The 25006-nt window shown below is 51.0% G+C and overlaps 1 protein-coding gene across 3 annotated transcripts in view; it reads left to right on the top strand.

Moving 5' to 3' along the window:
* MYH10 (myosin heavy chain 10) overlaps positions 1-24147 on the top strand; it is an 82216-nt gene extending 58069 nt beyond the window's left edge. For 2 of the 3 annotated variants that reach the window (XM_066200239.1, XM_066200240.1), the window contains exons 16-42: positions 318-380; positions 2745-2938; positions 3181-3302; positions 3645-3714; positions 3812-3972; positions 4568-4676; positions 4760-4891; positions 5668-5874; positions 6500-6637; positions 7151-7274; positions 9523-9694; positions 10350-10562; positions 10666-10810; positions 11884-12090; positions 13041-13145; positions 14146-14298; positions 14604-14852; positions 15361-15573; positions 16267-16479; positions 16976-17137; positions 17694-17822; positions 18912-19000; positions 19280-19403; positions 19488-19696; positions 20436-20544; positions 21392-21564; positions 22587-24147. In XM_066200239.1, coding sequence (XP_066056336.1) covers positions 318-380; positions 2745-2938; positions 3181-3302; positions 3645-3714; positions 3812-3972; positions 4568-4676; positions 4760-4891; positions 5668-5874; positions 6500-6637; positions 7151-7274; positions 9523-9694; positions 10350-10562; positions 10666-10810; positions 11884-12090; positions 13041-13145; positions 14146-14298; positions 14604-14852; positions 15361-15573; positions 16267-16479; positions 16976-17137; positions 17694-17822; positions 18912-19000; positions 19280-19403; positions 19488-19696; positions 20436-20544; positions 21392-21564; positions 22587-22731 — 4130 coding nt within the window. In that variant the 3' untranslated portion in view covers positions 22732-24147. The remainder of the gene's footprint in view (positions 1-317; positions 381-2744; positions 2939-3180; positions 3303-3644; positions 3715-3811; positions 3973-4567; positions 4677-4759; positions 4892-5667; positions 5875-6499; positions 6638-7150; positions 7275-9522; positions 9695-10349; positions 10563-10665; positions 10811-11883; positions 12091-13040; positions 13146-14145; positions 14299-14603; positions 14853-15360; positions 15574-16266; positions 16480-16975; positions 17138-17693; positions 17823-18911; positions 19001-19279; positions 19404-19487; positions 19697-20435; positions 20545-21391; positions 21565-22586) is intronic. The other variant, XM_066200241.1, reaches the window with a different exon arrangement.
* The last annotated feature ends 859 nt before the right edge of the window (positions 24148-25006 follow it).

Below are 25006 nucleotides of genomic sequence, written 5' to 3'. Positions count from 1 at the left end.
GGAGGTGAATGCTGAGTTTCCCTCTTTGGGCAGCCACAGAGAGCGGCTTTAATCAATCTGTAAAGAACTTTTTGGCTGGGGATCTGCTCCTTTCCCTTGGAGGACACACACAGAGCAATTTTTTTGTGTTTTGGTCCAAATCCTCCAACCCTGTCCCCCACAGACCATTGAAATGTGCATGGAATATGTTGTGGCCTGACTGCTTCTGTAGCACAGTGAAGTGTGTTTGCAATTGATGAACCTGTTGTTTTTACTAACTCAAGTGTCTTGTGTATCTGCTCTTCTGTCTTTCTGTTTCTGCTGTTTCTCTGCCTTAGAGATTCAGAATATTCAGAGAGCCTGTTTCTATGACAATATTTCTGGTCTTCATGAGCCACCAGGTGAATGGATATAAAACAGTAGGCCTACTAAAGGCAGGGCTGTTGTACCTCCAGGAGAACCATTTTTGCTCGTAGGCTTGCATGAACTTCTCATTTCATGCTGAATTTAGGTAAATCCCCCCCCGGGGCCCCCAGTGCATTCCTGTCCAGCTGCTGCTGCACACACACCAAGCATCTCCAGTTATGCATTGCAGATGAAAAGGTTTGTTGCTTCCTGGTTCCATGAGGAGATGTAGAATTGCCTCTAAGTGACAATTCTGGTAGCTCCAAGCATTTGAGAGAATGCAAAAGCTTTGTAACACTATCAAGCTTCTTTCTGCAGTCCAACATTGACAAAACTCTGGGATGATTTAGGACGTGGCTGTGTCCTTTTTGGGAGGTAGAGCTCGAGAATGTTTTGGAGTATTAGGATGAGTGCTGCAGTTTTAGTGGGAGTAAAAAATGAGATAAACTTCTTCCAGCTTTATTGGAATTTTTTTTTTTTTTTTAAATTTAAAAACCTCTTGATTTTAATATTTGTATAAGCTGCAGATTTTTTTGGGGTTATTGAGAAATCAAGAAATGCACTTGGAACGTCTTTGACGACGCTTTAGATATTTAGTTCAACTTCCTCATCCTTCTTGGCTTCCTCTCCCCAAGCTTAAAAACACATGGATGTGAAGGTTGTGCCTTCAGATTTTGGGTTTATCTTTCACTACTCCTGAAACATCCCATCCCTGAGGAATCCAAGGGAACCTAAAGGAATTCCTGGAGAGCTTTGTGCCAGGGGCTTCAGGCAGGGGTGATGGTCCTGCAGTGCATGCTTTAAACCTCTAGGCAGAGCTTACATTTAACTCCAGTAATCCTGTTTGAAATAGAAATCACCCTTCTAGAGCGGGAGCAAAACAAAACTGTGCAGGATCAGATCTGTTTGCCAAATTGTGGGAAGCACGGGGTGAAAAACAGCTGAGTGCTTGCAGCCCTCAGTGGGGCCTGGTGGCTGCAGGTTCCTGATACTGACAATCATTTCACCCCTGTAAAACTGACTCCCTGTGATCCCTGTCCCATGCCTGATTTGGGACAGAATTCTGCTCGAAACAAATGTTTGGAATATGACCTTATAAACACCTTACCACCTACTTCCTTCTCCAACTTTATTAAGTTGAATTCTCGTGTTCAAAACCCCGTCGAGGATCTGGGCTCTGCTCTACGTGCAAGGCTTACAACTGGTTATTCAAATTTGCTGCCCTGTGTTTCTCTGCCTTTAATTTTCTTCTTTTTTTTTTTTTTTTTTTTTTATAGACCTTTGACCAGTTGAATATTAGGAAGAAATTAAATAGTGTCCCTTATTTGTCAGATAATTCTGGTAGCAAAGCATCATTCCCTCTGCTTTGGTTTAAATGAATTTGAAGATAACGTGACAAAATTGAAGCTGTAGCCTACAAACAGTTGTATTTTTCTGGCTGCCCAGCTTGGATTTCATGGAGAACCCACAAATGTTGGGATTTGCTCAGTCCAAAGAAGCACCAGCTGTAATTATTGAGGTGTTAACCCACCTGTGTCTCTTTTAGAGAACAGTTCACATAATTCTTACCATGCACATGGAATCACCCTCAAGGTTTTAATAATGGCAGTCACATTTCTAATTGTGCTTCTGAAAAACAAGCCCCTGAGATCCTTACCCAAAATGTTCAAAAAAATCTGAGAAGAATCTCTCCTGTGATGCTTTATGGCAGCGTGGAAGTGCTTTGGTGTGGAGTTCTCCTGGTTTGAAACTTGGGTAGGGAGGTCTTTGCAGGTGAATTTAAAAATGGGAAGAACTCTTGCAAATAGCAGCTGAGCACAAGTCTGGCAGATACTTTTCTCCTTCTTGTCACTGAAATAACACTATTTCCAACTCTGCTGTAGATTTCTATTAAAGCATGAATTAAACTCCGGTTTAATCTATCTCACTGTCAGAAGTGACTTTTCATGCCCAGCTGTGTCATTCCAAACGTTCAGCCCAGAAATATTGTGCACTGTAAGAACTCAGATAGAAAGCTGCCCTGGGAGGGAGCTGGGATTTCCATCTCTCTAAAGTTCACTTAGACACAGAAAAAAAAACCCCAAAAAACAACTTTCCTGGTCATGTAGAACTGCAAGGAAAGAGCTGGATATTTCAGCCTGTACCTCCTGAAGCTACACTCTTGTGCTGGATGAGTTTGTGGCTTTTGGAACCCCGAGCTTGTGCACAGTGTCCCCGGTCCCCGCTGCGGCTGTCCCCGGCACAGGGCTGGTGTCCTCTGGCACTCCCGCCGTCGTCCCCAAGCTTGTGCTGCTGCTCCTGTGCCCCCTCCCAGCCCGCCCGCCCCGGGCCGCTCAGCCCTTCCCTCTTGTCCCCACCAGTGGATCGCATCGTGGGGCTGGACCAGGTGACGGGCATCACCGAGACGGCCTTTGGCTCGGCCTACAAGACCAAGAAGGGCATGTTCCGCACCGTGGGCCAGCTCTACAAGGAGTCCCTCACCAAGCTGATGGCCACGCTCCGCAACACCAACCCCAACTTCGTGCGCTGCATCATCCCCAACCACGAGAAGAGGGTAGGGCCGCCTTTGGCCTCGTTCTTCCATCCTCCTTGCTCCTCCTGACTTCCCCCTGCCTCCTTTCTCTGGTCACGGTTCCATTGTCACACCGAGCAGTGTCCTCTCACACTTCCCTGCACGCCCCCTGATTCACACACACGGCTCTGTAGAGTGGCCTGTGGAAAACTGGAAGTGCAGTTCGCCACTAATACCAACTAAAATCATCCTTGTGTTGTTTTGTTTTGTTTTGTTTTGTCCAGGCTGGGAAACTGGACCCGCATCTGGTTCTAGATCAGCTCCGGTGCAACGGGGTTTTGGAAGGAATAAGGATCTGTCGGCAAGGGTTCCCAAACAGGATCGTGTTCCAGGAATTCAGGCAGAGGTAACCGCAGCAGCAGCAGGCTTTGGACTTCTGAGGAGTTAAAGTTCTTTGTTAGATAATTGAAAACCCCACACTCCTCCTTCCTCCCTCAACCCAGCTCAAAGAAAATCAAAACCTGATTGTGAGGCCTTGAGCTTCAAGTGTTTAACTACTGCAGTTTATTCTAAAGACAGTAGGGAAGGGGGAACAATCCAAAATTGGCTGCTGGAAAAGCTTCCTGGAGAAATTCCCTGACCGTGCACTTGGTCACAAGCTATGAATTTACACTATAAATCACATTTTGTACTATAAATCACATTGTTTACTGCTGAATGTAAAGGTGTTTTTTCATTTGCCTTCCAGGTATGAGATCCTCACTCCCAATGCAATTCCCAAAGGTTTCATGGATGGTAAGCAGGCCTGTGAGCGGATGGTAAGTGTTTATAGCTGAATATTGTCAAAACATTGAAAAATTCCCCAGAATTGGCCTGTTCTTGGTGTAACAACAACACCCTTGCCTGTCTGTTTAGATCAGAGCCTTGGAGCTGGACCCTAACTTGTACCGAATTGGGCAGAGCAAAATCTTCTTCCGAGCTGGAGTCCTGGCACACCTGGAAGAAGAGCGGGATCTGAAGATCACAGACATCATCATCTTCTTCCAGGCAGTGTGCAGGGGATACCTGGCCAGGAAGTGAGTGTGCTCTCGGGGTTGGGTCTTCCTTTGGGTCTCTCAAGCCTCTCTGACAGGGAGCTGTGCATTAAAACTTCTATTTCAGGAGAGATTTTCCGAGTGTGTTACCTGGGGGAGCTGTAATTGTATCCTGGGTATTAGGTGGATTTTTGCCTGGGAAGAATTTGCACCTTCATTCCTTAACAATATCTCCTTTCCCTGCTCTTGCCTGTGTGGCACACACAGCCCTTGACAGTGGTTGCAAATTCCTTTTTTCAGTCCTTTTTTCCAGTCTTTCCTCTTGTCCCATTGGAGGTTCTTGGAAGTACTCTGGAGTGCCGCTTTTTAAAAATTAAAGTAGCCAATCCATCCTGATTCTGTCTTTTTTAAGAAAAAAAGCCTGTTGAGAGTAAGAGCAAACTGCATTTTTAATTATTGGAAATGGTTAATCCAGCTCTTGCTTTGACTCTATAGGAGCAAGAGCTCCTAAATTCAGTGTAGCTACTGAAACTTATAAACAAGCCTATTTATGGCTCTGTAAGTGTTGTAGGGTTGGGTCACCTAAAAATTAAATGTTGGTCAGCTGTATTGAACACAAACTTTTTGCTGTCTTCAGGGCCTTTGCAAAGAAGCAGCAGCAGCTGAGTGCACTGAAAATCCTGCAGAGGAATTGTGCTGCATATTTGAAGCTGAGGCACTGGCAGTGGTGGAGAGTCTTCACCAAGGTTCCTTCTGTTCTCTTCTGTTTCATTCACCCATAAAAATAAGTGGGTGCAGGGTCTCACATTTGCACTCCAAACCTTTGCAGGTGAAGCCTCTCCTTCAGGTCACTCGTCAGGAAGAAGAGCTTCAGGCCAAGGATGAGGAGCTGATGAAGGTGAAAGAAAAACAGACAAAAGTGGAGGCAGAACTTGAGGAAATGGAAAGGAAACATCAGCAGGTTTGTGTCTCAGATCAGCTGTTGATATGCAGGACATGAATTTTGCTCTGTCCCGTGTGAGGGAGGCAAGTTGGGGAGGAAAAGAGAATCAGGTGAGCTGATTCCCACTCTGCTGGATTCTGGAATAGGAAGACACAGCAGAAGCTGTTCCTCCAGGCGTACAGAAACAAAACCAAACCTGATCTTGTGGCCTTTCCCGGTTTACAGGAGGAATTCAGTGGCAGTGTCATTCTGTGCCTGGGCCCGGCAGACTCTTGGGACAGCCCCACAGATTTGGTGGCTTTCTGTGATGGCAGAAATTGGGTGAATAAAGGAGGAACAATTTCAGTGTCCTCTGCCTGCACTTGGGCATTTGGCACTGTCCCTCGTGGCTTCCTGGTCTCTAACTGGGGAGGACATGGAGTTCATGGATGAGGATCAGGAGGTGGCTGCGTGGGGACACTCCAAGGGTGGCAGTCAGTGGCTCCATGTCCAGTGACGAGTGACATCCTCAGGGCTGGGGATTGGGACTGGCCAGAAGTGCCGGGATCAGCCCGTGGCGCTGCTCTGCCACTCTGCAGGGAGCAGTGCAGGGAATCCTGCTGGAGCCAGAGCTGGTGTCCCCCGGGCTGCTGCCAAAGCCTCTTCTGAAAGTCTTTGGTCTGGGGTGTGGACATGGGAGTCAGGACTTCAGCAGGACGTGGCCTGTGAGAACCTTTGTAGTTGTCACAGGTGCAATGAAGACAAAAGACTATGAAGTGTCATTTTTAAAGCTTTACTGCCTTCTGTATTTGCAGGTTCTGGAGGAGAAGAACATCCTTGCAGAGCAGCTCCAGGCTGAGACAGAGCTCTTTGCAGAGGCTGAGGAGATGAGGGCTCGCTTGGCTGCCAAAAAGCAAGAGTTGGAAGAAATTCTCCATGATTTGGAGTCCAGGGTTGAGGAGGAGGAGGAAAGAAACCAAATACTGCAGAATGAGAAGAAGAAAATGCAGGGCCATATCCAGGTATGGTTCTCAGTGACTGGAGGTGGAGAAGTGGGGTGGGGAAGCTCCCCCAGCATCTCTACGGGACAGAGAAATTTGGCTGCTGAGTGGAATAAGATGAATTTCTGTCTTCTCTCCTCTCTGCATTATTGCTTTTTGACTCTTTGTGTCAGTAACTGAACTGTCTCAGCTGTGATGTTGAAATAAGGAGAGTTGTTTCCTGTGGAATCTCTTCCCAGATCCTGGCACTTTTCCACCAGGTGCCCCATTCAGGTGCAGTGTGCTGGGAAGTCTCTGACAGAAAGCCTGATCTAATTTGGTTGTCATTCATTACAGATTTTTTATTTTATAATTGGAGTTAGGAAGGTGAAGACTGTGGCAGTGAGTGTGTGTTCCCTGGACAGCACATCTCACCCAAAGCTGGCATTCAGAGCACCAAAAATTCCATGTGTATCCCATGGCCCTAAATTGCTTCCCAGGTCATTAATCCTATAAATGAATCTAACAAAGCAAACGTGGGTTTAGTGTGTATTAGGGCAGGAGGCTTTTCAAAATATCACATCTTTGTCACTAAGTTAAAAAAACCCAAAATGTTACCACATGGATAACCTGGGACATGCACAGATGAAGTTGTCTCTCCTCCCAGGACTTGGAGGAACAACTTGATGAGGAGGAGGGAGCTCGACAGAAGCTGCAGCTTGAAAAAGTGACAGCTGAAGCCAAGATCAAGAAGATGGAGGAGGAGATCCTACTGTTGGAGGACCAAAATTCCAAATTTCTGAAGGTGAGGGCCGTGTGCACGGTGGAGATGCCAAGGGTCAGCTCCCAAAGCTGCTCTCACAGGATCTGGGACATTTGCACCTGGACACCTGTGGGGTGTGACCAGGGCAAAGCTGAGGCCCTGGAGATGAGTTTGGGCCGACATTCCAGAGGGAGTTTGTCATGCACTCTTCCCAGTTTCGTGACTCTCCCAAATCTCAGAGCTGGAAAAATTGTTTGTAGCTGCCACTGTTCTCTGCAAACAGATTTCCATTGCTCTCCTAAAGCCAGGCCTGCTGTGTGCTGAATTTCAGGTCTCTCTTGGAAAATAACTGTTCATGTTTCCAAACAGTTCCACTTGATCCCTAATATTGACAATCACTTGAACTGAAATCGGTATTAGAAACCAAACCTGCAGTAGAATATTGTGCTCTCTGGCAGCCCTCTGTGGGTTTTGTTCATTCCTTTATTTGCTTTGCTCAGGGACTCTTGAGGTTGAGTTTTACAGGTTATTTTTGCTCCCCTTTCTCCTGCCCAGGAGAAGAAGCTGATGGAGGATCGGATCGCTGAATGCTCTTCTCAGCTGGCTGAAGAAGAAGAAAAAGCCAAAAACTTGGCCAAACTGAAGAACAAGCAGGAAATGATGATCACCGATTTGGAAGGTTTGTTGTGCCTGGGAAGAGCCTGGAGCTGCAGCCAGGAGGGAATGGATCACTTGGGCCAGGGCTGGGGTGTCTGCCCAGCCTGTGCAGGGTAACCTGAGCTGTGCACACTCCAGAGATGCTTCATCAGCCACTTCCTGAAGGAAATTCGTGCCCCTTGCAAGACGTGTTCCATCTGGCTGCTCAGTCCCTCTGCTGTTTGAGAATCCATTTCTTTTGTAGAAATTCCTGCTGTGTCCCGTGTCCATTAGCACCAAGGGAAAACATCCTGGCTCCTGGGAAGCTTCTCCAACTTTTCTCTAACACCAGAGCAATGTATTCCTGCAGGAATGGCAGCAGGCACTCTTGAGGCTTCTAGGATTGTTTTTTTCAATAAGCAAATCTCAATTGGTTTGCTTTTTTTAATGTTTGATCTGTGTTATATTTATAGATATATTTTAATTCATGGTGCTTTGTTTTTATTGAGCAGCCTGCTCTGTTTAAGGTGTCCTGCCCAAGGCAGGGGGTTGGAATGAGTTGAGCTTTAAGGTCTCTTCCAACCCAAACCATTCCACGATCCCATCTAAAATGGTTCCATTCCTTTAGCCATTTATTTCTGATTGTTTTGCCACTGTTGTCACAAGCTAAACCTGCCCCACATGCAACCTTTCTTGATTTTATGTTGATTTTTTTTTAATTACTATAGATACCGTGCAACATTAATGAGCTGCCAAGTCAAAGTTGCAAAATAATAGAGAAAGTTGTTCCCTGTGCCCTAATTTGGGAATAGCTCTTGCACTTGGTGTGTTGTGGCCTGTCCTGTTACATATTTTAAGGCTGATGTGCTTCTGGAAGGGTATCAGAGTTTTACCTTATCTGTGTAGGAAGGTGCTGAGCTAACAGCAGTGATTGATGAGCCTTGCCTTTAGCAGTTGCATTCGGGGACTTTAAGATGGGTCTAAGTAAGCTTTGCTCCCTGGAAAATAATGCTGGAGTAGCTCTGTGCTTAAATCAAGACTAAGAACTTGACAGATGTGTTTGGTCGCAGAGCCATTCCAAGACTGGCGGCCTTAGAAGTGGAAATTAAAGCTTATATTTAAGGCATGCAATTTCTTGGCTAGGAATGCAGAGTAAAATGATATTTACTCTTGGAGATGGTTCAAGAAGCCATTAAGGTCTCTCTGCTAGAGTCTTGGCACTGCTAGGCACTGATATTTGGGGGAAAAAAAATTGATTCAGTTTGCTGTGAACTTTCTCAGTCACAGAATTGGGTCTTGTGACAGTGCTGTAACTGTCACTCACCGGGGGCTTCATGTAAGAACAGAGGGAAAAGTACAATTCTTTTGGAATGTGAAGCTGTTTGGAGAAAAGCAGTATTACTTCAGGTTGTCTGGAAAATCCCAAATAGGCCAGGGTGGCTCTGAGGTGACTCTTGACCATGGCTCCCTTTCCATGTCAAAGATCCTGGCCCAGAAGGAGCTTTAGGAAGGGAGTGAGGGAAATCTCTGCACTGAGGAGCCACTGAGTATTGAACGAGGGTAATAACTCCTGCTGTCACTTATTTAAATTTATGCCAGTGCCTTTAGAACGGTGCTAAGGCTCTGCTCAGCAAAACCTTCTGAGATCTGCTCCAGCCCTGCTGGTGTGGGCAGCACAGCCAGGACCTGCCTTTGTTCTGCCACAGGCAGGCCAGTTAAATGTCTCTGATTGCTGTGGCCCTGCTGATGGGGTGGTTGTCCCAAAGAATTCCTCGGGGCTGGAGAATCCCAGCCGCACCAGTAAATCACTGAGGGAACTCTCAGAGTTTTGCCCAATATTGTTGGGATGTGATCAAACAGCACAGATAACTGTAAAATGCTTTATTCACGTTTACTTCAAGCTGTGCCATTTTCCAGTAGACATTTTGGAGTCTGGCCTAGCCCTTGCAAAGCCATGGCAGCCAGCATTTGTTCCAGGCCACAGTTTATCTTCTTTTTTTGAGTGTTGATGTCTGTGGTTATCTGGCCTAACAGCTCAGTCCGATCCCACTCCTTCTTTTCTACCAAGATGTTTCTGTGGCCTCGTCTCAAATTATTCACAGTTGTCACAGACCTTCCTCTGACTTTCTGGCTAAGTCAAGCACTTCTCCTTTGCTATTTCATTTTTCTGCAGGCTGGAGAAAGAATTGAGGCAGCATAAATTAAATTTCCCACCCTTCCTGCCACCCCAGACTCCCTGAGGGTGACAAGAGGGACAATTCCGTAGGAATTTAATTCTTTGCTTCCTTTAGAACGCCTCAAAAAGGAGGAGAAGACCCGTCAAGAGTTAGAAAAAGCTAAAAGAAAGCTGGATGGGGAAACAACAGACCTGCAGGACCAAATAGCTGAGCTGCAAGCCCAGATTGAGGAGCTGAAGATCCAGCTGGCCAAGAAAGAGGAGGAGCTGCAGGCTGCTGTGGCCAGGTCAGTGTGGGACAAAGCTGCACCCCAAATTTAAAACGTGGCAAATTCAAAGGATTCAGGGATCCCTCAGCATCCTCGCTCTACAGACCTGCAAAAAGAAGAAGTTTCACGTGGTATCACAGTGTTCGGGCTCTGGAAGCTTTTTTAATCTCCCAAAATTCGGCCTCAGGAGGGAAAAAAATGTGTATTTCTCAGTGGTGGGCAGGACAGTCTTTATCTGGGTTTGTGGGATACTCCTGCAGTCCCATGTTATGCTGAACACCACCTGTAGTCTTTAAGTATAATTTTGCAGGGAGAGAAAATTCCCCACATGGGATTTTACAGGTTTCTGGGGCAGCGTTGAGATCTACAGAACTGGAACACTTGACTGCAAATTAAAGCTTGCTAATTCTGATAGCGCACGCCTTGGTTTTATCTGTGGTGTCTTTTACCCGTCCCTGGAAGTGTCCACGTTGGCTGGGGCTTGGAACAGCCTGGGATAGTGGAAGGTGTCCCATGGAAGGGGTGGGAATTTGATGATGTTTGAGGCCCCTTCTGTACATTTAAATATTTATTTTATTCTAGTAGAAAAGTTAAGCTGTTTCTGTAGGTAATTGAGGCAGGTGGTTGTGAGAGGGGGTGAAAGCCCATTGACTGTGGTGCCTGTGTTTGGCAGAGGGGATGAGGAGGCAGTCCAGAAGAACAATGCACTGAAGGTGATCAGGGAGCTGCAGGCTCAGATTGCAGAGCTCCAGGAGGACCTGGAGTCCGAGAAGGCGTCACGGAACAAGGCAGAGAAGCAGAAAAGGGATTTGAGTGAAGAGCTGGAGGCTTTAAAAACTGAACTGGAGGATACTTTGGATACCACTGCAGCACAGCAGGAGCTGAGGTAGGGTCCTGGGCTGTGTAAGAAAGCACCACTGAAATTCATCTTTCAGCTATAAAACACTGAAATGTTGGGGTTTTTTAATGTCCCTTCGTGCTTCCTCCAGGACAAAGCGAGAGCAGGAGGTGGCTGAACTGAAGAAGGCAATTGAGGAGGAAACCAAAAACCACGAAGCCCAGATCCAGGAGATCAGGCAGAGGCATGCTACTGCCCTGGAGGAGCTCTCTGAACAGCTTGAACAGGCCAAAAGGGTGAGAAGAAAATGAACTTTCTGCTCCGGGGTTTTTTGTAAGTCCATAGGCAGCGTGGTTCCTTCCAGGACACCTGAGCTGAGGTTTTCCATGATCACAGAGCTGAGCCGTCCTGTAAAAACCTGTCCCAGATGTTGAGATTGATCATGGTGGTTTGACAGTATTGCAGCTATTCAGCATCACATCTGTGCTGTGTCCTCTGGTCACCAGCAGCAGAGCAGGCAGCAGGAGGATCACAGGCCTCCTGTTCTTGCTCAGAAGGAGAATTATTCCCAAAAAAGAAGCGGTTAATTTTTGAGATTACAGCTGGGGTCATTCACAAATGTGTGTGTGTGGACAGTTCATAGCCTGTGGTGGTGTTTTTATGCATTGTGAATACTGCACAAGCTTCCTTAGTAGTCTAAATCAAGTGAGAAATGCAGTAGTTCAACTACGATTTTCACCAGCTTTATTCACCTGAAAATCTTCTGCATGCCTTCTGCTCCTTATTCAATAAATATTCTCAATAAGAGCATGAAAAGATGGAAAAATACCCTGCAATCTGAAACAAAGCTCCTGTGACAAGATGGTGTCAGCTCTGGTGATATAGCAAAAGTGACACTTAAACATCCCTTATGCCAATTGCTGCTTTTTTTAAAGGCTTTTCACAAATGTCAGTGCAGTGCCGAGAATTGCTTTGTTCTGCACTTCCAGGCTGCTCTGCCTACTCGAATCAGGGCAGCTTTGGTTCATATCTTCCCTTTTATTTCTGTGAGATGAGCCATGCTGATCAGTTAATGGGCACATTCCTTCCTCCTTGCAGTGCTGCCAAAACAGTCATTTCCAGCGCTGCCATCCCAGCCCCTGCCTGGGCTGCTCCTCACCGTCACCTGGGAGAGGAGCAGGGAGAGACCCCCCTGAATTCCCTCCGTGCACACGCACAGTGTCACCCAGCAGCATTCTAAACACTCCCTGCTCCCGTCCTGCTGAGCGCCTGGCCTCTCCCTGAACATGGAGACCTGACCTGCAGCATCGTTTTCAGCAGGAGATACCTGCAATGAGGAGCTGAACTCGTTCCCTTTTGTCTTTCCTAGTTCAAAGCCAACCTTGAAAAGAACAAGCAAGGCTTGGAGTCTGACAACAAGGAGCTGGCCTGTGAGGTGAAGGTGCTGCAGCAGGTCAAGGCAGAGTCTGAGCACAAGAGGAAGAAACTCGATGCTCAGGTGCAGGAGCTGACTGCAAAGGTGTCAGAAGGGGAGAGGCTGAGGGTGGAGCTGGCGGAGAAGGCAAACAAGCTGCAGGTAAGGCTCTGCAAGTCCCAAAATCCTGGAGAACAGGCAAGGGACTCAAAGGTGTAGCCACGTGCAGAAATGGCTGGTGTGGGGGGTGACCTCAGCCTGGGCTCTCATGGATTCGGGAGGCCCCAAAGTGGTGATGTGGGGACAGCTGTGACATCGCTCCTGGATGTCCTGGGCCGTGGGAGAGTCCCAGTGGCTTTTTGAAGGATGTGCCTTCCATCCTGGGGAGCAAATCCCGCAGGGAGCTCTGCGCAGCCCAGCTGGAGTGCGGTTTTTGGCTTGGCTGTGGAATTGAGGAGATTGGGCTGAGCTTTCCCATAGGGATGAGCAAAAATTGCTGGTGGCCACAGGTTTGCTTTGGTGCCCCAAGCTGGGAGCCTGGCAGGGAGGGGCTGCAGGCACAGGCTCATTTTTCTGGGAAATGGAGCAAACAGGAAAAAGGCACCCTTGGCTGACTTCTGCACCACAGCAATGAGACTGCAGGTAAATGCAGCTGAAGCACTTCAAAAAACCATGGCCCAGCTCTCTGTGGGGGAAACTTCCAGGCTGTCTCTCACTGTCAGTAAAAGTAGTGTAGCCCATAATAATAACCTGGCACCTGGCAGTAACCTTTTCTCTTGCAGTGATGCTTTAGACCCAGCTGCCACCCTGATGAGCCCTGAGTTAATATCTGAAATATATGGTCCTAGAATTAAAAATAGCACCGAAGTGTGAATGCAGGGATCAGAGCAAAGTGCTGAATATCAGAGCTCAGTAGCCTCACTCTTGTTTTGTTACTTCAGGACTGACATTCAGCTTCCATTTTGTAGCCAAACTGAGTGTTTTGATCTTGCTGTGTCTCTCTGTTGGGCCCTGTTGCCAGAGCTGGAATTTGCCGAGGTTTTGTGCTGTGCAGTTCCAGCCCCCAGTGGGGTTTGGGCTGGGCTCTTCCCTTTGGGCTGCTTGCTTTGCAGAATGAGCTGGACAACGTCTCCAGTCTGCTGGAGGAGGCAGAGAAGAAAGGCATCAAGTTTGCCAAGGATGCAGCCAGTTTGGAATCCCAGCTTCAGGATACACAGGTGTGTGTGAGCAGCAAAGCCGAGCCTGGCACTGGAGCTCTGCTCCTCAGGGGAATGCTGCCTGCTAACAGAAAATACATTTTTACTCATGCTTTGGAAAGTCCCCTGGGCAGAAGCTGAATTTCCTCTTCAGGCCAGTGAAAGGGGATGGATTGGGATGGCTCAGCTACATGTGGAACCAAGTTCTCATTATTTGAGCTTCACTCCCTGATAGGTGGTAGTTCTGTTTTATGTCTTTGTCTCTGAGGGAGATAAGAATCAAATAATAAAAAAACAAACCCTTTCCAGGCAGAATTTAGTGTCAATATCCTCGGGATATACGAGGAACAGTGCCCTGTCTTCTACTGACAGCTTTAGATTCTTACAGCTGAAGTTCAAACAGTCAGGTTTTGGTTCTGAATTAAGAAAATGCAGCGTTCTGCAGATATTCATCACTTCATTATATTTTATCTTCCCTGTATTGAAGTTCTAATGGTGACCACAACTCTGAATGATGTTGATCACAAGTGGAGGGGTTTGTAGGGAGCAGGGTGTATCTTACACCTTTCATTACTTTGTTATGACACAAGTTCCCACCTTTAAAGTGACCTTTATATTTAAGCAATGTGGAAAACCTGGAAGCATGCTGCCATTGCAGGATTTCCTGCTCCATGCTCTTCCCAGAGGGTTTAAAATAGGTGCTTGATGCTTGTGTGAAAAAAAGAAAAAAAATACATTTTGTAGGTGATTTCTGTGCTAGTCGCTTGAAAGATGGAAAAGTATCATCCATTAACTTCTAGAACAACTCTGGCATGGCTTCCCTGACCAGAAATATGCTTTATGAAGGTTTAAGTGTGCCCAAAATGAATGGTCAGGGGCTTGTTGAAAACCCAAATAAACAGAGGAGTTCATAAAGCATATCCTTGTCCCAAAACCTGAGGGAAAAATAAACCTGGAGCTCCCCAGGTGGAGCTGTGGAGGGTTCAGAGCTCACTGAGCTCTGCCCATGCCTGTGTTCCAGGAGCTGCTCCAGGAGGAAACCCGCCAGAAGCTCAACCTCAGCAGCAGGATCAGGCAGCTGGAGGAGGAGAAGAACAACCTGCAAGAGCAGCAGGAGGAGGAAGAGGAGGCCAGGAAGAACCTGGAGAAGCAGATGCTGGCCCTGCAGGCCCAGGTAAGCTGCTGGCAGTGGCAGCACCTGTGTGAGGAGCTGGCCCAGAGTGGTGTCCAGAGCTCTGGGGAGCACATCACGGAGCTTCCACAGGTGCTGGAGCAGATTCTGGAATCAAGTTTCCTGTGGCCTTTCTCATTGCAGTAATGATGTGTGACACTGAACTGCGATGGGCTTTGCCCTGCTTAGCCCCCTGAGAATTCCCAGCTTTTGTGTTCCCTCGGCTTCAGGAACATCTGTTCCTGCTCTTGCACTTTGCCCCTCTGGGGATGCACTAAGGGACTTCACTCGCTGTTATTGAATTTCAGTTGGCTGAGGCCAAGAAGAAGGTGGATGATGACTTAGGAACCATTGAAGGCCTGGAAGAGACTAAGAAGAAGCTGTTGAAGGACATGGAGTCCCTCAGCCAGCGCCTGGAGGAGAAGGCTCTGGCTTATGACAAACTGGAGAAGACCAAGAACCGCCTGCAGCAGGAGCTGGACGACCTGATGGTGGATCTGGATCACCAGCGCCAGATTGTCTCCAACCTGGAGAAAAAGCAGAAGAAGTTTGATCAGGTACTCCGGTCTCCTGTCAAATTCCTGGGTTTTGAGGATTTTTAGATGGCATCTTGTTGCTGAAGGAAGGGTGTGACAGGTGTGCTGTGGTTGTTGATCCATCCGTGGGCCTTTGTTAGGAGTGACTCGTCACTCCCCGTTCTGGGAGCCAGATGCCATCTCTGAGACTTGTTAGGTCAAGTAATCAGCTCCTCAGCTAGAAAAAGAGAATTGTGCTGGGACAAAGACTTGAGAGTTTTATTGTAATCCCTCGAGGTAGACTAAAAAAGGATCTGAAGAGTGAAAGATGGAACTCATGTGAAACTTCATGGGTAGCTTGCTTTCCTCCTCTCATCCCAGAGGAGCTGGAGCTGTTCCTTACTGCCACTTGGACCGTGACTGAGGGACCAGACAGCTCCTGAAGGCCAATTAAACTCAGAGCATGAACCACTTCCTGAATCAAACACCTGAGGCAGGAAGGACCTGACTGTGGAGCTTAAGAGATGGATTAATTGTTTCTTATGTTCAGATGCTGGCAGAAGAAAAGAACATTTCTGCCAGGTACGCAGAGGAGCGAGACCGTGCTGAGGCAGAGGCCAGGGAGAAGGAAACCAAAGCCCTGTCCCTGGCCAGGGCCCTGGAGGAGGCCCTGGAAGCCAAGGAGGAGTTTGAGAGGCAGAACAAGCAGCTGCGTGCAGACATGGAAGACTTGATGAGCTCCAAAGATGACGTGGGCAAAAATGTGAGTATGGTCCCACAGCCTGGGAATAACAGGGGAAACTCCCTGGCTGGAGAAAGGGTCTGTGCACGAGAACAGAACTTTCTGAAGCTCACCCAAAACTAATTAATTAATGCCCAGCATAAGGGAGTGGTGCTTGCTAACGTCAGGCCTCTTCCAAAGCTGTATTCTCACCCTCGTGGAGATCCCAGAGATCAGATAAAATGTTTTATACTTTTGGATCACTGGAGGTGGGACTGCAGTCAGATAGATCTGGTTGCGTGTTGCAGCTGTGATAGATGGGGGCAGCCACTTCCTCATTTTTGTGTGTGAATGAGGGATAAGGAGGATTTCTGTTACCTTGGGTCAAGCTGAGCTGCAGGGCATGGTTGACCCGAAGGCAGAGCAGAGCTGTGACCCTTCAGTGTCCTCCCTCCTGCTCCCAGCTGAGGCAGCAGCCAAGGCCCCCTGTCCTTCCCTGATGCTCCTTGCTGTGTCCCAGCCCCACAGCATTACCCAGGAACCAGATTTCCCCTTCTGCCAGGCCTGGCTGAGGGGAGCGGGTCTGCCCTGACCCTGTGGGGCCTCTGCTTCAGCCCACAGCTGCTGCTCTGGTTCTGTCCAGCTCAGGGTGTCACAACTGCAGGCCCTGCCCTGCCCTGCCCTGCCCTGCTGTGAGCCCCTGCAGCACAGCTCTGGTCACTGTTTGTGCCTTAGGTCCACGAGCTGGAGAAGTCCAAGAGAACCCTGGAGCAGCAGGTGGAGGAGATGAGGACTCAGCTGGAGGAGCTGGAAGATGAACTGCAGGCCACAGAAGATGCCAAACTCCGTCTGGAGGTGAACATGCAGGCCATGAAAGCCCAGTTTGACAGAGATCTGCAAGCCAGAGATGAACAGAACGAGGAGAAGAAGAGGATGCTGGTGAAACAAGTATGTCTGGTTTGCTTTGTGTTGGAGCCAGAAGGGGAGGAAGGTCTTTGGCCAGAATTCTGGGCCCCGCTGCTTCCAGGAAAAGAAACCCCTTTGCTCAGAGATCCCATCCCACGGAACTCCCAAACCACAGCATTTTTACAACCCGTACAGTAGTTCTGGCTGAGGGTTGGCCACTGTCGCCAGGCAGTGTCACGTGGTGCTGGTGGCCTCCAAAGCCACTCCACGAGGTTGGCCTGGTGCTGCCTGGGTGTATTCCCAGGACAGGGGCTGATCCTGCCCCTGGAGGGGCTGATCCTGTCCCTGGAGGGGCTGATCCTGCCCCTGGAGGAGCTGATCCTGCCCTCGGGGGCTGATCCTGCCCCTGGAGGAACTGATCCTGCCCCTGGAGGAGCTGATCCTGCCCTCGGGGGCTGATCCTGCCCCTGGAGGAGCTGATCCTGCCCTCGGGGGCTGATCCTGCCCTCGGGGCTGATCCTGCCCGTGCCTGTTCCAGGTGCGGGAGCTGGAGGCCGAGCTGGAGGACGAGCGCAAGCAGCGCGCTCTGGCCGTGGCAGCCAAGAAGAAACTGGAGATGGACCTGAAGGACCTGGAGGGGCAGATAGAGGCTGCAAACAAGGCTCGGGATGAGGCCATCAAACAGCTCAGGAAGCTGCAGGTAGGCACAGCTGATCTGGGAGCTGCCATTCAGTGCCGCTGCAGCTGAAGAATCAGACTCCACTGATGGGTCTGAGAGTGTCCAGCCTGGGTTTATCTTCTACTCAGCACTCATCCTTTTAGAGAATCACAGGATGGTTTGGTTTGGAAGGGACCCTGAAGCTGTTCTTGTTCCGAACTCCACTTTGCACATCCCTGGAGATGTCCAAGGCCGGGTTGGATGGGGTTTGGAGCAACCTGGGATGGTGGGAAGTGTCCCTGCCCATGGCAGGGGTGGCACTGGATGATAATTAAGGGCCCTTCCAGCTCAGGTCATTCTAAGATTCCACTCTGTAATTCCATGGAATGCTTGAAGCCTTGAAATGTGGTATTTCTGAGCAGGCTTTGAGGGCTGGAGAGATGAGAAAATGAAATTTTACCATACAGAAGAACTGGAAGTGCCCTTGAGTGGAATGGAGCCACTTGGGGAGAACAGCCTTGCCTCTTAGGGGCTGGAATGGATCTTGTGGTTGTCCTGGTGCAGCCTGGCTGTTCCTCACCCCGCTCTCCACCTGCAGGCTCAGATGAAGGACTACCAACGGGAGCTGGAAGAGGCCCGAGCATCCAGGGATGAGATCTTTGCCCAGTCCAAAGAGAGTGAGAAGAAGCTCAAAAGTCTGGAAGCAGAAATACTCCAGCTCCAAGAGGTGAGGTAGAAATCCAAGAGATTTGTTTTTCTTGTTTAGAGTAAGGCAAGGATGAGAGGGTGAAATAGTGAAAAGCAGTGAGTTGAACAGAGAAATGGGAGCCAGGAGAGCTCTGCCACCCCTGCTCCGGGTCATCACTGAGTCCCTACAGCTCTGTAGGAGTCTGGGCTTCCTGCATAGCACAGAAGCTTTGCTGTTGCTCCGATACATTTGAGGCTCCCCTACAGTGTGCCGGAGTCTCTGAGACTCAGTGTCGGCCCTGAAATGAGTTGTTGGGTTTGTAGATTCACAATTCCCTCTCTGGTGCCTCAGTGGGCCGTTTGTGAGTGTGGAGCTTTATCCCTCTGCCCTCCCAGCCCTTTCTCTAATGGGCATGTTTGCCCTCACTGTTGGCAATTCACGGGAGAGCTCCAAGCCTTGCTGCACGTCTCGCCTTGCACTGTCCCTGTGCTGCCCCCAGGTCAGACCCTGCAGTGTCCCTGCGCCTCTCCTGTCTGCTGTAACTGCAGGCCAAGGCTGGCAGCAGCTGCCCAGACTCGCCACACTTCCCTTGGAGCCTTCACAGATAACCTGGCACTGCCTGGAGCTTCTCCAGGTGGACTTGGGTGGCCTTCTGACCTCAGTGTGGCACCTGCAGAGCGTTTCATTGTCCTGAGGAAACGCTTGAGTATTTCTGCCACTTAATGCAGATATGTAATCTGAGGCTCGGTGCTGTTGTGCTGAAGCTTTCTAATTTTTATTCTCTTCTTGTCTTCATGCTGAGAACTCTGAGAACCTAAAACCTACTTTAAACTGATGGTGTCTAGCAGAGCACATGGCACAGTGGTTTCTCCTGCTGCTGAGGGCTTGGATGTTGCTGATCTTTGTGGATTTTTCCCCCTTGCTTTGTGTGGGGAACACACAGGGGCAGGGAGAGGGAACTCCGCTGCAGTCCCAGGGCAGCGAGGGAACATCCAGCTGCTGTGTCCCGCTGGCCTATCCATTAAAACCCCAGGGATAGCCCAGTTCCCAGAGGCTGTTAGGATGCTGCAGCGTGTGCAGGAGCTGTGGGGCCCCTGGGGCTGCCCTGACCCTTTCCCACCCCGGCAGGAGTTTGCGGCGTCGGAGCGCGCCCGGCGGCACGCCGAGCAGGAGCGCGATGAGCTGGCCGACGAGATCGCCAACAGCGCCTCTGGGAAGTGAGTCTGGGCTGGGGCTGGGCCAGGATGGACATCAGGGAATTCCCCCCGAGGGTGCTGGCACTGCCCAGGCTGCCCAGGGAACGGGCACGGCCCCGGAGCTCCAGGAGAGCTTGGACACCCTGGGATGCCCAGGGTGGGATTGCTGGGGGCGTTACGCAAGGACAGGAGCCGGATCTTTGTGGGTCCCTCCCAGCTCAGGAGACTCCCTGACCTCTGAGTGACCTCCCCAGGGGCAGTGTTGGCTCTGGCCACTCCCTGACCCCTTCCCCTGCGCAGGTCAGCGCTGCTGGATGAGAAGCGCCGGCTGGAGGCTCGGATTGCCCAGCTGGAGGAGGAGCTGGAGGAGGAGCAGAGCAACATGGAGCTGCTCAACGAGCGCTTCCGAAAGACCACGCTGCAGGTGAGCCCCGGGGGCAGCCGCTGCCGGGTGTGACATCCTCAGAGGCTGTGGTGGCACTCAGTGTCCCTGTCCCCTCCCTGCCAGGTGGACACGCTCAACTCGGAGCTGGCCGGCGAGCGCAGCGCGGCGCAGAAGAGCGAGAACGCGCGGCAGCAGCTGGAGAGGCAGAACAAGGAGCTCAAGGCCAAGCTGCAGGAACTGGAGGGCTCTGTCAAGTCCAAATTCAAGGCGACGATTTCTACTCTAGAAGCCAAGATTGCACAGCTTGAAGAGCAGCTCGAGCAGGAAGCCAAGTAAGGGGAAAAGACCTGGTTGCCTGTGTGGGTGGAATGGCTGAAGGTTCCGTGCTGGAAGTTTCTGAAGGGATATTTTTGGGTTTTATTGTCTGGAGACTCCTGTTTAGGGGATAAACTTCCACAAGGCAGCTGTAGAGTAACTGGGGTTGGGAGCTCCAGGATGGATTTGCTTCCTACCAGCTGCAGGGTGCTGATGTCCCAGAGCCACGTGGTGCTGCAGGAGTTTCCTGGGACAAGGTGAAATGTCCCCTTGAGACCCCTGGTTGCCTGGTTAGAGGAACAGCTTATGTGGGACAGCTTGAGATGGATCCTGTGCTCTCCAGAAGTCTTTTCTGCTGTGAATTATCCATCTGTCCTTGCAATCCTACTCTCAAAATTCACTTTTTTTGGCTGGTTCCTCCCCCCATTTGCAGGTGGGGCCTGTCCTACCACCACCTGTGTCCTGTGCTCTGCAGCAGGACCGTGTTACTGGCTCAGCAGCAGCTTTAAAGCTGCTCTCTCCAGTCTCCTTGTGAAGGCACCCTCTGAGCCCTCTTTGTCCCATGCTCACATTGCCCCAGGGCTGAGGCTTTGTGCTCTGAGAGCTGCAAAACTGCACCTCTGCACCCCTGCATTCCCTGCGCCCCTGCATGCTCAGAGAGCTCTGTACCAGCTGCACCTTCACGGGGGGGGTGACCTGGTGTTCCCCCAGCCCCGAGGCTCTGGGACAGAGGGTGACGCCTCTGGGTTGTTGCAGGGAAAGAGCAGCTGCCAACAAGCTGGTGCGCCGCACCGAGAAGAAGCTGAAGGAGGTTTTCATGCAGGTGGAGGACGAGCGGCGCCACGCGGACCAGTACAAAGAACAGGTGGGTGGGGGCCCAGGAAAACCTCCCTGGGGGCGACGAGGAACTGTAATGGGAAGGTCTGAAGGTCCCGAGTTCGATCCTCACGTGGGGCGCCGTTAAAATGGGAGGGGTTTTTATCTTGTTAGAGCCGGGATTAACACACGGGAGTCACAGTTCTGTGTTTGGACTCGGTGTTTATTAATTCTTATCCATAGCACAGTCTCAAGAGTTGTGAGCTCTGACTGGTAAGGTAGAAAATAGAAAATGGAGGTGCCTCTAACTCTTTCCAAGGTTATTTAAGTGCTGATCACCCAATAACGAGATGACACCTCTGTTATTTATACTTTTAACCCAATAATTGACCACCCAAAGTCTGCAATGCAGGCTTTTTTCATCCAGTTAGAAAAAAACACCTGAAACCAAGAGGAAGGACTTAGACAAATGCCCTAAATCCTCCATATTGCCCCATATATGTTACTGTAAACTAAAACCCCAAATTCTAAGTGTTTCACCCAGTGAGATCTCACAATCCTATTCAAACCACACACCCACAACCCCAGTGCTGTCACTCAATTTCGGCAGCCTGTTCCACGGCCTCAGGTCAAATGTAGCGTTTGCCTGGGGGTCAGTGCCTTTTAGCACAGACAGCCTGAAATCCTCAGCCTCCGGGGTTCCAACAGAAAGGGAATCTACAGTGGGGAGGAAACCAGACGGGATTTATTTTTTCGCCCTGTGTGTGCGTGAGCTCTGCTGGGACGAGCTGTTGCCACGCCGCTCTCCCGGGGCCGGGAGCTCCTCCAGGAGGGGCTGAGGGCAGGGGGAGCAGGGGAGCGGGTCCGGGGTGACCCCCGGGCTGGGCTGGTTGCAGATGGAGAAGGCCAACGCCAGGATGAAGCAGCTGAAGCGGCAGCTGGAGGAGGCGGAGGAGGAGGCCACGCGCGCCAACGCGTCCCGGCGCAAGCTGCAGCGCGAGCTGGACGACGCCACCGAGGCCAACGAGGGGCTGAGCAGGGAGGTCAGCACCCTCAAGAACAGGCTAAGGTCAGTGCCACTGGGGCTGGGACGGACCCGAGCCCGCAGGGCGTCATCCCGGGGGAACTGGGCAATGGGCAGACTGGAGGACAAGGACGCTGCCCCGTGTCCCACGGGGATAAAACTGACACGTCTCCTCAGAGCTTGCGTTGGCAGCGTCCCTCCCTGGGCAGCCATCTCAACCCAGCCATAGGTAAATGTGACAGAGGAGGTGGATCGGTTGTGCTTTTCCAGTGGCTGGTACTGCTCCTGGTTTTTTTCTGGGCCCTCACTTGTGGGAATGTTGCAGCAGTTTCCTTGAGAGCAGGTGTGTGGGATCCAGGTCCGTGCCAGGGACAGGGGAGTCAGCAGGGGTGAGGCTGCTGCAGCCGTGAGCCACGCTGGGGGGCACAGAGGGGCTCAGCCTGGCTGGAGCTCTCCCTGAGCGTTGGGAGAGCATCTCCCTGAGCATCCCATCTCCCTTGGGATTCTGTACAGACCTGCTCCTGTCTGTGCTTGGTGCTCCTGCAGAGACAGCGTTTGAGGTTGCTTGAGAATTGCAAACCTCGTGTGATGGTGTAAACTAAGCGGGAATTCCAGAGTGCCAGAGGTGTTGGAGCTCAGGGTTCTGCCTCCTTGGGGAGGGAGGAGGATTTGAGATTCCCTGTGGGAAATATTCCCCCCAGGCAGCCTGGGGCTGAGCTGCCCCATTCCCTGGTGGAGCAGGGAGGGTGCCAGGGTCACCTCATTGTGACCTTTCAGTATCCGAAGGGACTCTGGATGAGGGGTGGAGGGACAGGACACAGGGAACGGCTCCCAGTGCCAGAGGGCAGGGCTGGGTGGGATCTGGGGCAGGAATTGGAGCAGGCCCTGGCGCAGGTGCCCAGAGCAGCTGTGGCTGCCCCTGGCAGTGCCCGAGGCCGGGCTGGACGTTGGGGTTGGAGCCCCTGGGACAGCGGGAGGTGTCCCTGCCACGGCAGGGTGACACCGGGCGGGATTGAAGCTCCCCCAGCCCCGCAGGACGCTCACCCGCGCTGCTGTGTGCCCCGCAGGAGAGGCGGACCCATCACCTTCTCCTCGAGCCGCTCGGGCCGGCGGCAGCTGCACATCGAGGGCGCCTCGCTGGAGCTGTCGGACGACGACGCCGAGAGCAAAGGCAGCGACGTGAACGAGGCCCCGGCCGCCCCCGCCGAGTAGCGCCGGCCCGGCCGCGTGCAGAGACCTTCGCAGCCCCGGGCCGCGGCCCCGCGCCCTGCCCCGCCCTCGGAACCGCCTGGTGGCCGGAAAGCCGCCTTCGCACCTGGGCGCGTGCCACAAGGCTCCTTATCATAGGTCAACCATGTCTTAAGGCTCTCCAGCCTCACCACACTGTACCCTGCTTCAGATATAGGTACAACTGCTTCTTTTTTTGGGTTTTTTGTTGGTTTTTTTTTTTATATATAGTAAACAACCGGGATCGTCTCTGTTCAGTGCATCTCTTTTTTCCAGATACTCATATTGTAAAGCCATTTTATAAAGCATCATGTGAAGGATGAAAACTTTTTTTTTGTATCAATCCAGAAGCGTCATTCCCAGCGGGTGGGGTGGCCGGGACAGCCCCCTGGCCGTGGCTGTGCATGCCTTGTGTCCAGCAGCAGCATCCTTCAGGCTCCGGGCTGGGCGCAGCCTCTGGGATCAGTGAAGACCAAACCGCACCCGTCCCTTTCTCTTTCCTCCCAACCCTTGTGATTTCCGCACACAGAACCCCTGAGTGAACTGTGAACAAACGGCCTTGGGAAGCGTTAGAGGGCAGAAGTGTAGGGATGAGTGAGTAGTGTCCGTTTTTATCCCGCAGTCCCATTTGAAGTGTTCTCAGCACCCGCTCCATCCCTTCGTGTCCATGCAGTCCAGGCACACCGAGGTGGGTCCCCGTCCCCCGCGCAGCCCCGGGCTGGGGAGACGTGAACACCAGTGGGAAAGAAACACACAGCAGCACAGGCAAAACTAATTTATTAAGGTGAGGCCGAGCCAGGCCGTGGGAGGCCCGGGCGGCCCTGTGGGGCTCCCTGGACGGATGGATGTTGCCTGCCTACAGTTAACATGCCAGTGGATGTGAATCCTTTTTTTTTTGTTGTTGTTGTTGTTGTTGTTGTTTTGTCGGTTTTATTTTTTATTTTTTATTTTTTATTTTGAGCAGTATTACAGTGAGTAGTTAGCGTTCTTTTTTTTTTTGTTTCAATAGCTGAAAACTGACATTACAGAAAGTGCCTTAGACACTACAGTACTAAGACAACGTTACATATATAATTTGCCTATATAACAATGATTTAATGTATTAATTTTGACTGTGCTTCATATCATGTACCTCTCTAGTCCAAGTGGTATTATTGATATTAGTGACAATGAATCAGTGTTAACTAGGAAACTTCCTCTGCCACATGCTCCAGACCCATGGATTTCCCTTTTTGGTTAAAAGCTTTAACATCTGTCGCGAAGGTTTTGTTGTGTGTGTTTGGATATTTTTAATCAAACTGGCTGTTGACCACCAGGCGTCTGACTGCAAATATCTTGTTTTCTTGTATACCCATATTTCTAGACAATGATTTTTGTAAGACAATAAATTTATTCATTATAGATGCGGCCGCCTGCTCTGTTTACTTACTGGAAGAGCTCTCCCGAGGCTGGCATAGACCTTAATAAACGAGATATGACTGGAAGCTGCCTTTTCCCTTCTTCCTGTTCTGTTTGCTTGCTTTTTTTTTTTTTTTTTCTTTTTCCTTCTTTTATTTTGACCTAAATACAGCATCAATGGCTCGGTCTGAGCTGAGCCTTTGCCCTTGAATGGCCCTGGCAGGGCCCCGCTGGAGCACAAAGAAGCCCCGAGCTCTCCGGGTGCCCCCCAGCGCTGTGGCACAGCCCCGCTTCTGCCTGCAGCGGGGTCTGGGCTGCTGCCCGAGCAGTTCCAGCCCACTCTGGGGGTCTTGGGGGCAGAACCCGCCCCGGGGATGGGGCAGGAAAGGGCTGGGAGCTGCAGGAGCGGTGAGGGAAAGAGGACACGGAGCAGACAGCGGGGCCGGGGGCTGCTGCTCCCACCCTCTGCTGCTGGTTCCAGCCTTGGGGCTGCAGGCTCCAGCCCTGGGCCGCTGGAGCCCGGGGCCGGGCTCTGGGATGGAGCCTGGGGCAGGCCTGGGCACCTCCTCCTCCTCCTCTGCTGTGGAGGAGATGAGGAGGGGATGGAGCAGCCCGGGAAGGGATGGAACAGCCCGGGAGGGATGGAGCAGCCCGGGAAGGGGATGGAGCAGCCCGGGAAGCGGATGGAGCAGCCCGGGAAGGGGATGGAGCAGCCCGGGGAGGGATGGAGCAGCCCGGGGAGGGATGGAGCAGCCCGGGGAGGGATGGAGCAGCCCGGGAAGGGATGGAGCAGCCCGGGAAGGGATGGAGCAGCCCGGGAAGGGGATGGAGCAGCCCGGGAAGGGATGGAGCAGCCCGGGGA

The sequence above is a fragment of the Chamaea fasciata genome, unplaced genomic scaffold (genome assembly GCF_029207755.1).
Source record: "Chamaea fasciata isolate MVZ Bird 193981 ecotype frontalis unplaced genomic scaffold, bChaFas1.0.hap1 SCAF_19, whole genome shotgun sequence".
Lineage (NCBI taxonomy): Eukaryota > Metazoa > Chordata > Aves > Passeriformes > Sylviidae > Chamaea > Chamaea fasciata.
The sequence above is the reverse complement of the archived record's forward strand: the minus strand, read 5'-3'. Positions and strand labels throughout refer to the sequence as shown.